Here is a 13,644-nt window from a genome sequence, read left to right on the forward strand (position 1 = left end):
ATGAGATTAATATATGCAACTATGATACAGTGATCTCATCCTGAGCTCTCAGTATACATTTTTCAAATCTATTATAAACTCAACCTTATCTGAAGCAGCAGCCTAGAAATCCCATGCTGTGCATGCATGCAGTGATCATGACCTTCTAGGATGTTAAAAATAATTGGACAGAGAATTCACAATGCACACAAAGCAGCTCCACACATTGAAATAAATTCAGCTAGATTCATTTCAATGTTGATCCAGAATTAATTTTAGGTGCTTGCATATTCATGACAAGCACATACAACTACACATCTTCAAACAAACATGTGCTTGCACCAATAAATATTTCTTTTTTGTAGAACAGGAAGAAAGTAAGGAAATGAAAAATGTTACTGCAATATCAGCAGTGAAAACACAGACAATATTTAAAAATTAACTGCTCCTTCACAACTAGGGCTCACCCTTGCACACAGCTGTATAGTCAGACTGGGACACCCAAAACTCCCAAAGAGTTTGTGTGCCAGCAGACTGACCCTGTGTATCTGACCCTGAGCACCCTTAGGAGAAAAACTGCCCTGATTCATCACATGGTACAGTAAGGAAAAGATTGTAATTGGTACATCTGACCCATCTCACACAGTCACAACTTTCCTAAATGAACCTTGCCTCTCCTTTTCCTGCTAGAAGGCAGAAAGAGAGGCAGCTTTTCAGCATCAAGTGTGAGATAGATACGCTAAAATACAAACTCATGGAGAGACACATTCTGACATGACAGCATGAGTGCTAATAGAAAATCCCTGTGTAACACTGGGCCAGGTTTGTATTTTGTCATGCAAAGTCTGTTTGGGAAGTGGAGAAAAAATGACATGTTTTGCTTCTGAGCCTTTGATAGTTTGTTGGGGTTTCTTTTAAGAGAATACAGGCATTCTGTGAGTTTTCGGGATTAAAGAATAATTACAGCCATACTGACAATACAATTATGACTTCTTTATACTTCATCTTAATGATTACTTAATGATTTGGGAGCAAGGTTGTAAAGGCATAATATGCATCTCCCTTTCATGTTAATAGTTGACTCTTTTAGTCCTAGTAGATAAGGAAAAATCTCCCACTTCCAATTAATTAGTTTGCCCACTGCTTCTAGGAATCTTGCCTACATCTCATTGACACTTTATTTTAGGTCTTGAACCTGAAAATCCCCAAGAATTTGGGGATTCCAGAATGAATGGTCATTTCACTAGTTATCTTGTAAATGTGTAAGACTGGATTTCCTATGATTCTGACAGGCTGAAGGAAAGTTCTTTTTAAAAATATTACAAATTTGGAACAGATAAACTATACCAAATCACTTCATTAACTAAACACCTTAAAGCATAAATCACTTCCACCTTCCAGATAGTACTTGAAAAGTTGCAAATATTCTGTACATGGAAATACAGCATAACAGAAACCACATGAAGGAATTACAATCTTGGGAAAAGCATCCTCTATGATGCTAGATGACTGGATGTCAATGAACTGTTCAATGAACTGAACTTCTGCAGTATATTTTATCAACCTACTGATTGGTCTTCAAATTATGTCTCACAAATTATAGTCAGGTTTTGTGCCTTACTCTTGAAAATTAATATACAGTATAAGGTGAAAGTTTGGTCATAAATGCTTTCTTTTAGACTACCAGTCCAGATTCACCACTGTTCAGTGGGTCCACCTTTCAGTTATGAGTTTCACAGCTAAAAAGAAGCAGAAAACTACCCCAAAACTTAACATTAGGCATCCTATTACTCTGGAATAATTTGAAATGTCCTCTCCTTCAAGTTGTGTTGGATTGTAAAGTCATTTTGGATAACAGGGATATTCACATAATCCTGTAATATGACAAACAGCTGTCACAACTAGCCAAACATCCTTCATTACCTAGAACACACTTATCATAGAAACAATTTGATTACTTCCCAAATTACATGCTGTACGTCTGGAAACAGAAGGCTTTCAGAAAACAATATATTTAATGCAAGAAGAAAAGGCAAGGAAAATGATAATGCTTCATGTTTAAATAAAAAGGGAAGAAGAAAGAGAGCACAATTAAAAATGCAGAAAATTAAAAGAGCAAAGTGCACTCTGATCCAGTGGACAGGGTTTCCCTTTCTCTGCTACTACCCCATCAACACTCTTAACAGCATGCCTTTCTTCACCAGAGCGTTTTAGTTTTCTGGCAATGTTCCAGATTCTTGGGCACATCATGAAGCTGCTACAACATCCATCTGTTTGAGAAGACATCAAATCCAGGAAGGGCTTAAGACTTTTTCTATGTTAGAAGTGCAAAGGCCTGTAATGTCACTTTACTTTTATAATTACATCGGTCATGCAGTTTTTGGATTGGATGAGTATCAACATAAAGAGCAACAGCAAGAGAGCCATCAGATCTGGGACACATTAGAAGTAATATGCAAGCCAGGACTTTTCAGAAACATGGATGACAAAACTAACTACAAAAGCACTTTTGCCTAGTTTAAGAAAGGGTAATTAAGTATAAGTGATTATGTGATGAAATAATATTTCACTGTGAAAACTCATAACCATTCTGTAGGTGTTCTTAAGGTCTTCATTAAGTACTGACTATTTCCAACAATGCTACGGCCAAGTAGGATGCATTTTCTAATAGGTTGTTTATGGACCATTCCTATAAAAATCTCTAAGTTATAATCATTTGTATCTCAGAAGAGATACTCTTTGCATTCATACTTTTATTAATTATTACATATAATTTATATTTTATGAAATTTTGTTTGTGGTGTCAAGAATTGCATTCAAATACTTTGTAATTATTCATTATGAAAGTCTGGTGTTTCTAGAGTGGATTATTTGAACTTTCCTGATTTTTCAATAATGTTTTCAGACTGAATACTAAGGCATCGAGTTTCTGTTTCACAAGAATTTTGTGACGTGACACAGGACAAAATACAGTTACGAAGATACAGTTCTTGGTACTTCTTTGGTAACAAAGATAGGCAGGAGAGACGGAAAAGAAAAAAATCTTTAATAAAAGTATTATTGTCATGAAGTCCTTATATTTCTATGCCATTTTGACTATATATAGTCTTCCCACCGTGCTTTTATGTTTTTTCCACTCATTGACACAAAGGCATAACATGATTGTCAGCCTTAACACACTACAAATTTATATGTAATATCTTGAAAAATTACATTATCTGAAAATATGCATTTTTAAAGTCTGTGCTAATTCTTGCTGTTGAATCTATTTGTTCAAAGAAAAGTATCCAAAGTAAGCTACTGTCCAACTTGTAGCCAACCACCCTGCTGGATCAAACAGAATGCTGAGGAAAACTACAATCCTAAAAAATGGATCATTTTGAAAATAACACCAAAACATCACTCTTGAGAATTCCACACTACAGATTTTTTTCATGTTTTATATAGTAATGAAAAACAGGCATACTCTAAAGCATATTATATGACACCATATTCATTTTTCATGGGAGCTAAAGTGTATCATCATGGTTTTTACACGACGTCTATGACACTGAATTAAAAAATTTACACAGAAAGACATAAATGGCAAATTAAAGTAAAATTAAGTTCTTCCTTTCCCTCCCTCACTCATCAAAAATAAAAAACTTAGATTAGTTGTACTCTCTGGTAGACAGATATTATATTGCTGCCTACCAATAAATTGGAAAAGCAAAGAGATTTTTCAAATTTTCTCTTTTATGATAGTAAACATTGGCACAGCACTAACTTCTAACAGTTCCAGAATGAATTGTAAAATAGCATGGTATCTTACAAAACTCAAAATATTAATTCTTAATCTCTTCCCCTCTCCCACCATCCCCAAAGTATTTTTACTTTGAAAAATTTAATGGTTTAGCAGAATTTGAAAGCAGAAGGTTTAAAAAAGTGATAAAGGGGGTGCAGAAATTAGCAGAGGTGGCACTACCTGAAAGCTCATCAGAAAGGGGAGTGAGAACAATATCAGGCAAGAAGGGTTTGGAAGTATGGATCAGAACAGGAGCACTTTTAGCACTGCGTATATAGGCCGATGGCAGAGCACATTCACCAATGGATCGGCTTCTCATGGCTTTAAAAAGGAAAAGAAAGAAGTGGGGAAGGAAAAAAGAAGAGTGACTATAATGAAAGGCTTGTGTCACAGAAAAAGCAGCAACAGAGAAAACAAAGATAAAAAGGAAGAAAATCCAAAAATTAAAACATTTCAGCACAGCAGATATTGGCAGAGCTGTAAGAAAGAAAAAAATCAGTGGACACATAAGACATTCTGAGTTTTCAAATTTTATGTAAAGCAGCAACAATGCCTTTATTATGATGATTACAGAGATTTTGCATTTGAAATCAGGAAGCTAATTAACACATTTTCCCACTGCATCAGGGGTTGAAAAATCTAAGTTAAAGTTACTCCATAAGCACTCTGAATTTGTATTTTTTTTAACAGAAAATGTAACTTGTACTATATTTGTATTTTTCTGGTTTCCTTTGATATTATCCTGAAAATGCATCTCTGTATTATACATATACCCATACTCCTCAATTCATGTTCTCCAAAAGAGATTGAAAATCCTAAGAGGAAAATGATCAGTTCTGCGTGGAGAAATTTGCAATAAAGCTTGTTATAGTTCCACATTAAAAATGAAATGACTGAAGGGAAATGGTTTGACAAGAAAGCATTAAATTTTTTTACCCATGGGGTCTGGCTTTTAATTGATATTGGATAAATCTTGCCGAAGTTATGCTTATTCACCTTTTCATATCTCACATCCTGCCAACAGTCCTACAGAATACAAAATGTACATAAGAATTGTGGTATTACAATCAAGGTTATATCTGCAGCTTTTCTAATAGATTCAAATGTATCTTTGATATTTGCTTTTCTTTGTCAGAGTAAGACAGAGCAAGAACTGATACTGCATTCAACCTCAAAGTACGCTGGAAGTTCTTTTAAAAGTAATATCCATTGCTTCAAGTAGCTTCCTTTCATACTGTTGTAAATTTGCTGACTTGTTTTAAAATCATTGCTGATAAAATTCTTTAAGGAAAATTCAGACTATCTAGCATAAACAATGTCAGTGCAATACCTAATCAGTTTGAACTTTTCTCTCTATATCTATATTTTCAAAACAACTTGGGATATAGACTTAGGATCATAGTGCTCCTGATCTGCATGAGAATCAAATGTATGTGAATGCAGTGCAGTGAAAGTTGAGCACATCACACTTCTAAACCAGGTTAAAGAATTGTTGCCAATAACAACATGCAGATAAACCTGGGTAGGTCACATTGAGCAGAAAATACATTTGACAAATGCAGCACAACTTAAGTGGAGTCTTAAATTTAGTTTGAAAAAAACAATTCAGAAAGACAGACCTTTTAACACTGAAGCAATACTCTACTAAACTGTACACAGCAACTATTTTTTTAAAATGGCAATTATGTGTAATGCTTTAGTATCAGTTTGTTTAAGAGACACAGTAACAAAATTCAGGATACAGTTATAGTTAGATGCATTACATTCATCACTGTGAAACTTATGAGGAACCTAGGCGAGAAAAAAAATAAAACCTACACAGTAACATCAAGGATCTTTTCTAGGGTAAATGATTCTAAATAAATCAAGCTTTTGATATTGGATACTGTGTTGATTACAAATCTTAACATAAAGTGTTCCTTTCAATTTGACTGGATTTTTTTCCCACCATACTACATTCAATTAAATAGATAGGTGGAGGCAGGCAATGTCAGAACATGTAGATCTTTGATCATGTATAACCTTCAACTATTGTCTATACAAAAGCAGAATAGGTAAGTAAATTCTTTCTGATACAGTCTTTTTATAGGACTGGAATCTGCTGCCTAAGCCCAAACTCCTGTATCTCACCTTACAGATTTTTCAACCCATATGCATACTATGCTTAAAGGCCCTTCCAAAAATTATTTTACTTAAGTTCAGTCTAAAAATGTACACACTGCATATTAAAAAAGCTGTGATTTTTATTTGAGTAACACGCACACACACATATTTGGTGCAGCAATAAATGTGTGCTGGCATGATGATGGCTCAAAAAATAGAGGTGCAAAGATGTACACAAAAATGTGTACAACATAAAACAGATGAAAAAGGAACTCCAGCTTTTTCTTACCATAAAATATTCAACATGCACATCTCCCCTACTCAGATATTAAGAGTATATATTACCCACAATCAAAAGGAATGTAATACAAATACATATCATGCAACATATTTAAGTCTGACTCAATTCCAGACTTAGCTTGGAGACCTAATGATAAGCTGAAGGAGAACATCTGATCAGCAAAATGTTCTAGATTTTACTTAATGTGCGTATTTGTTTATTATTTGACCCTGAATTAATGGCACAGATTAAGAAGCAGCTGAAAAGCTCTCCTTGCAAACCAGAGAAGCAGTAACAAACAACTATTTTCAGGTGGTTAAGATATAAATAACATTTTGTAACATCTTCCTCATTAACACTTAAAAAAACTGAAGAGTTTGAGATTCTAGTTCCAGCAACTCTTTTTGGATTTATCGTCTTTAAAATCATCCTAGCAATGCTGGGATGCTTGTCCACAGTTGGTATTCTGCAACACGAATAGAGTTGAAAATTTAACTGGTTGCAGTAATGCAAACTTGGCTTATTAATATCAAATATGTAAGATAATTGGAAGAAAAGAACAAAACCATGGAAGCTAAAGTGCGGGGAAACTAAAATCAGATTACTTTGCTGCTAACCAGGTCAATATATAGCTTGATTAAGATAAATTCCAGTCATTTCAAGGCTAACATCATATAAATAGCCATCTTTCAAACTGCAGCAAAACAAAAGCATTAATAAATTGACAAAACAACATAACCTTCTGACAGAACATCTGAAATATTAACAATTTGTAAAAGAAATTTTAACATGAGCTTTATCTTGTTAAGACAATTAAGACTTTAAACCATCATTACAATTAATCACAGACTACAGAGAAGCAGAAATTACATTTAAAGTATCTGTGATCCATGAGGAAAACTAGGTCCTGTCAGCATGAGATACAGGAAAAGCTGTGTAGCATTTGAATGTGCAAAAAAAGACAGGAAATTTTGGAGTAGGGACTTCATTTTCTCTCATTTCTATATGCCTTACAGGACAATTAATTCTCCTACATCAACAAGAGCTTTAGAAGAGCAAAAAAATTAGAATGGAGAATTTTGAGGAATGTCAAATAGTCAAATACAAACTCTGTATAAATAACCTCTGTGACTTAAAAAAATTAACCAAATATTTTTGGAAAAAGAAAGAAAATGTTAATTTCTGAAAAGCTAGCACAATTATTTATTCAACCATCAATATGCATCCCAAATTTTTAAAACTGTCAGAATATACCTACTTCCAAGAAGTATCAGTGAAGCAACAACACTCAATGACCAAAGCCACTACTACTGTAAAGATAGTAAAAAAGTAAGAGATATTCCCTAAGAGGTTCTTCTTTTAAATACAAAATCAAAACCAGCTTAACTTTCCTTCATCTAAGCAATAGCACTGAGATTATCAAGATGAGACAGAGTAAAGAAATTTGTAGTCCAGTTCCTGTTAACATGGTCTAAGAAAATCATATGAACACAAACGAGTCTTCTTTTGAGGAGTTCACCTAAAGCATTGTTCAGCATAACTCATTTACAAGACAGCAATAAGTATCTGCAAGTAATAAAATTCAGATACAGGTGACTTCAGAGAGTTGAACACATCTGTGTCAGTCTTTCATTATCGCAATGTTCAGGGTACAGCAAAAGTACATTTTATAAACTATGCAGACTTACATGTATTTTCCCCACTTTCCCCTGCACAGTTTGAAAATACTCAACCCATCTTGTGCAGTGTACGAAAACACACACTTAAGAAGCCTTCTCTTACCCACCTATCAGCACCATAGCTCAAACCACTCCAGCTTTTTTCTCCTTCATATACACACAACAGGATTATTTTCCAATCCATCTTAAGCGTGTGATCAAATTCATTAAGAATTAATATAGCAACTGCATTACTTTCATTTGCAGTAACTGTAATTCTAGTAAACGCAAGCTATTCAGCTACCCTCAAAGCTCCTAAGGCTGCACAATTTACACTTTAACTAATGTGTAAATCATTATAGACAGTATCCTTTGTGGAAAGAAGCTATCCACACTGCTACAGAAGTCAGTTATGAATTCCTTACCCTTTCTCAAATGTCCCTTTTATCAGCTCTTACAGACACTCACCCACTGTTTTCTGCCGCACTATGCTCCTTGCCTTTTCTGTTCCTGGCGAGCCGGTGGTTGTAGCACTGCGTTGTCTCATGGGTGCTTGTCCAGGCTGATCACGGCTCCAGCCTCTAGAAAAGGACTTATCAACAGAAGACTTTGGGAATTCATGCCCAACCCCTGCAAAAATAAAATTGCAAATCTATTCACTTATATTCTGCTATCACCAGATGGGTGTAGTTGTGTTTTTCAAAAAATGTTAAAGCTGGATGGAATAAATTAAGTTACCAAAGCATGAATTCAAAAGCTCAGCCACCACTAATTCTGAGGGATACCCAAACTTTTTCAGAAATGTTGGTGCTATTAAACTACTGTAATTTTCTTTTCTGAAAACATGGGCTTACACAGGTTGTAGACTGATACTACATGTAACTTTTCCTTTGCTGCTCCTACCAGGTAAGATACACAAAGATACATATATTTCAAAATATTGGGGGACAGGTTTCCAAATAATTTTGCAACATTGAGAACATGAAATAAGGATAAAATAATTTTACACAAAATGCAAAAGCAAAAAAAATTTGGATGATGGGCTCAGAGAACAAAGCTCTTTGGAAATTTACAGAAAATCCTATAGTAAGAGTAAGATGGAACAAATTCAGATTTGACATTTATATTGAAGTTAATACAGCTCATATGAGGAGCTATCAAAAACAGATAGATGCAAAAGAAAACTAAGTAAAGAATATTTGCAATGTATTTCCTTATCCAGACTGAGCTCATTAATAATCCAAACTGACACAATTATAGACACAAACTGACACAATCATTAAAGGGGCATCTTTTTCGAAAAAGTGAGCTCTAATCCAACATGTTCATTATTATTAGCAAATAAACAGGAGCAAAGAAATTTGGCATAAGTTGTATGATGTCTATTAAATCTAAAGCTGGACATGATTCTGCAACTCACATTTAGCAATGGAGGCTTTCTCTGAAACTCTGTCACTGAAGGTTAACATAAACTTTCCTCATGTTATTCAGATGATTCAAAATACTTTTTAAAGCATACATGCAAATAACTACACACATTCCCATCCTATGCCAGACTGGTTTGTTTGTTTGGTTGGTTTGGGGGTTTTTGGGGATTTTTGTGTGTTTGGTTTTTTGCTTTGTTTAACCTGGTTTTTTTTTTTCAGTAAGAAAAAGAAGAAACCTGTGTAGTATAGGAAAATGAAAAATGCATGGTCTGGAATGACCTCTCAAGAGCAACTGCAGGGAGATGTGTCAGTCGAGTTATCTCACATCAGAAACCAGAACAAAACTGTGAATAATTACTCTGCTTAAGACAAGGCATAGAAGAATGTGAAATGTTCTTAGCAAAAAAAAGCCTATAGCAACATCCTCTTAAAGAGAGGGAAACCACAAAGTTTGCTTCTCACTGACAAACCCTAAGATAGTACTAGGAAGCACTTTCCCTCAGGTTTGACTGAAGAGATAAAAAGTAGCCTAAAAATAACATGTTTTTACATCTTTGTCACTCACTCTAAAAATAATCCTGCCTCTCACTATTAGATCACAATGCACTTTTTAAAGGAGAATATTACCATTATCCACATTTTACAAAAGTGGAAACAAAGGGATTTCTAATGGTCACATGCAGAAGATCTGTCTCTAAACAGAGAAAAAAATTCAGGTTTTGCAACTTTCAGTCCAGACCTCTATCCAGAAGACAAACTTCCTGTGCCTTACCAATTCCAGAACTGTGCCATTATAAGCAGCCACCTCTCCCCATATTATGTCTTACAGAATATTTTATGTATTTTTTAGGAATCAGTTTAAAAACAGGTACCACTCATATGGACTATTAAACTGTAATTTCTGTTAAGTGGTCCACAAGGTCATCATAACAAAATCTGTCTTCACAATGGGCTAGTGATCAATTAGTACCAAACAGAACTATGTTCACCTTACATTTAATCTTATAACATTTCAGGATCAATATTCCAATTGTGCTTGCAATGGCTTAGTTTTCACCAGTTGAGTAGTCTTTGTTATTTTCAAAAAGTTGTGATTGGGACTCAACTATGTAATTGATTTGAAAAAAGGAGAAAGGCATAACTCACTACAGTGTAACATTTTAGTTTAAATTCAAAACACTTCTAAGAACTCCATTCCATATACGCCTATTTGAAGAAATAACATGATCATGTTGTGGTAGTTCTAAAAAGCAGATTTAGCTTACAGGTTATTTCAGGTGATAGAGATGCCTAATTAGGTATACAAAAAAAGTGAGATCAAAATAATCCTGCACCCAACACAAGCTCAAATTAGAATGATGTCTATACAGTGTTGTCTTACCTTTGCCTTTGTGTTTTTTCTGCTTCTGCTCACTTAATTTATCCAGTGGCAGGTCATTGAGGTCCAGGCTATACAAGTTTCTAGCTAACACTTTAGTAAGTGTCTCCATTGTCAGTGACCACTCAGTGGCCAGCTCTTCCCAATATGTGAGTGATGACATTACAGACAGCAAGTCATCCCAAAGCTCTCGAGAAATGTACACATTTAGATTTGCTTTGATCCAAGCTACTATAAGAGTCTAAAAGAACAGAGAAAAGTCAGATTGTGAACATAAGTTGACAATATTCAAATCTTACTACTTCAAAGGAATCTTCAAACTGCCACAGAAATTTCTGTGTAGTCCTGACATTCTTTTCCTCACCAGTACACACAGATTTTTAATAAATTATCAAGTGTTAACACAGGGTTCTGACTTAGATACAGAAACAATTGGTTTGACCCATTATCTTGTGTATTCTTTTTTGTTTTGTTAAAGTAAGTGGAGATTCTACAGATCCTAGTCACTGAGAACTCACCACAACAGCACTTTGCAAATATAAACTTTGAAAGGACTTTCTACAGCTTTCTGTAAAGAATAACAGACTTCTCTAAGAAATAAAAAAAATCCATCAGTTAGGCATGGATAACACAGAAGATTTCATGCTGACTAGAGCTGATTTTGCTATGGCAACAAGCTAAAACTGCACACACTGCCAGTTATCTTTGCCAGTTACTCATCTTTACTCATCTAAAGAACAGCAATTTTTGAATTTTACAGTACCTCAAATACTGTTGTCACTGTGTCATTAAAACATAAGACAGAAAGTAACAAATGTAACCAGCTCTTTGACTGACACCATTCACATTATCTGGGAAACATACCAGTGATATGACAAACTAGCCAACTGTGGTTACTGTATCCAATCTATTAATGAAAATTAGGCTGCATTAATTAAAGTGAATTTATGTTTACTCGCCTGGAAAAGAGGTCCTGCAAGTCTTCCAGCTAAAGTGGAATTTTTTCTTCCTTGATACTGCAAGAAAGTTTGAGGTGGTATTTTCAGCACAGATTCAGTTACCCTGAGCAGCACAAGTAGCATCTGCTCCCTGCAAAACAGTATTAAACTTAGAGTTATCATTTTGTTATACCTCTGTATACATCAAGGTATTTTAAAGGTAATAATCAAGCCTTATTTGCTTAAACACATTCCAAAAAGGTCATAATGATTATAAAGAGCCTAACTTGGTTCTTGCAAAAGAAATTATTCCAATCTTTTTTCACACTAAGCCTGAGGAATCCCTTTTGCCCTGTAACATCTCTTCCAAGTCATTCAACTGCTGTCACCTTCAATGGTCTGAAATGAAAAGTGAAGTTTTAACTCTATTTTCAATCTGAGCTTTTTCTTTTTCTATGAATTACAGGTTTTGGTAATTTTACATTATCATTAATATACTTAATCAATTGTTTTGTGTGGCACAATCTTTGCCATTCTGGTCTAGAGTCACTTTACACTGATGTGAAACTGGGAAAGAAAACACCAATTTAGTAGAATCTGTTTACTATTATCATTCCCAAATTTCCCAGTGGCCAGCTAAATTGGCTCCCCAGAAGAGGAGAGAAGCTTCACATGACACGTAGTGCCAGCTTTACTTACCCTGAGTTCAGGAAATACTACTGACGGACTGAATGCAAGTCAAGTTAAAATTGAATAAGTCAGACATTTGAAATCCCCTTGCTACTTCTTCCTTGTAATGGACAATGGTGACAATATAGCACCTGATTACAGACTACTATTTAAAGGAGTAGGAAATAATAGAAATTCCTTTAAAGCAGGTTCTCTTGTACCTGTAGGCACTGTAAGCACTGGAAAGGCATTAAACATTTAAACAGTACACAGACTCTTGTATACAATTCCAGGTCAAGAACAACACACATCTGACAGTAATAGTTATCCATGCTTGTCTGGGGTGTTTTCGTCTATTTTTAAATAAGGCTGTGAAGCTTCATATGTTTCAATATTTTAATGCTTTGATACGTGAGCAAAATGCCCTGGAAAAAAATATCAGTAGCTCCTAGCTCCTTAATAACAGTCTATATATCTCAGCTTAGTCCTTCTTGCACTGAGGTCTAAACTGATGCAAATTAACTAGGAGCTTACTAGAGGATTTAAGAAAGCAGATAACCTCCTCTATGCTAAGTTGTCTACGGTGTTAAAGTTCATGTGTTTACTGATTTAGAGGAACTAGTTCATATAACCAACACCACTCTACTGTGTTTACTACCAAGTAAATTTTCACTTGTCCTGTGAACTAACACTCTAAGATAAAAACATTAGCATTTTACCATGTCTTCTTGTCCATAGTCACTTGGACTACCATGTGGCGGTAGATATTGAGAATGCGTTTGCACATATCAGTGTGTTCATCCAGCAGAGCTTTAAATTCATTTGCAGGTTCAAGAAAAAATATATTTGAAGAATTTATTATAAAAACCTGTAAGCAGAAAAGAGTAGATGTCATGATCCTGAAGCACTTTGATGTTTTCAGCAATTCAGTTGGTAGAACCAGGAAGAAAAAATCTACAGCAGAGAATCTTTATCAGAAAAGGTTGCATATGCACACAGAAGTGCTTAAATATGTCACTTTGAAATAATAATTAAGCAACAATGAGACTGATCTTTTCCCCATTTTTTCTACAAACCCTATTTCTATATTTTTATTCTCATAGACAGATTGTTCAATAAACTACTCAATATGATTTAATATGGACAAAATTGTTCCAATAAGAAGTCCACTGCACAAAGTTCCACCTATAAGCCAGGAACTGAATAGTACAATAAATAGTCAACTGCTTGAAGCGGTCCTGGTACACACAGTGTGTGCCTCACAGCCTCTGTTATGTTCTGGGAAACGAAAGCCTTCATCCCACTGGGATCAGTGAGGCTCACCTTGAAAAGCAGGAAACTGGACACGTTTCCCAAAGTGACTGACTACAGTGGGCAGTGAGTTAGGGCCGTCAGAATAAAAATCATGAAAAAAAAGAAGTAGGCAAG

At 34.9% G+C, this 13,644-nt stretch overlaps 1 protein-coding gene across 9 annotated transcripts in view; it reads right to left on the minus strand.

The window, feature by feature from the left end:
• Nucleotides 1-13,644, minus strand: part of RALGAPA1 (Ral GTPase activating protein catalytic subunit alpha 1) — a 132,307-nt gene that overhangs the window by 88,413 nt on the left and 30,250 nt on the right. For 6 of the 9 annotated variants that reach the window (XM_063398918.1, XM_063398917.1, XM_063398916.1 and 3 more), the window contains exons 13-16: nucleotides 12,936-13,084; nucleotides 11,569-11,698; nucleotides 10,613-10,850; nucleotides 8,273-8,434 (exon numbers count right to left, since the gene is read on the minus strand). In XM_063398918.1, the coding sequence (XP_063254988.1) occupies nucleotides 8,273-8,434; nucleotides 10,613-10,850; nucleotides 11,569-11,698; nucleotides 12,936-13,084 (679 nt within the window). Of the gene's footprint in view, nucleotides 1-3,943; nucleotides 4,085-8,272; nucleotides 8,435-10,612; nucleotides 10,851-11,568; nucleotides 11,699-12,935; nucleotides 13,085-13,644 lie in introns of all 9 variants that reach the window. The other 3 variants (XM_063398921.1, XM_063398919.1, XM_063398920.1) reach the window with 1 other exon arrangement.

The sequence above is a fragment of the Prinia subflava genome, chromosome 5 (genome assembly GCF_021018805.1).
Source record: "Prinia subflava isolate CZ2003 ecotype Zambia chromosome 5, Cam_Psub_1.2, whole genome shotgun sequence".
NCBI lineage: Eukaryota > Metazoa > Chordata > Aves > Passeriformes > Cisticolidae > Prinia > Prinia subflava.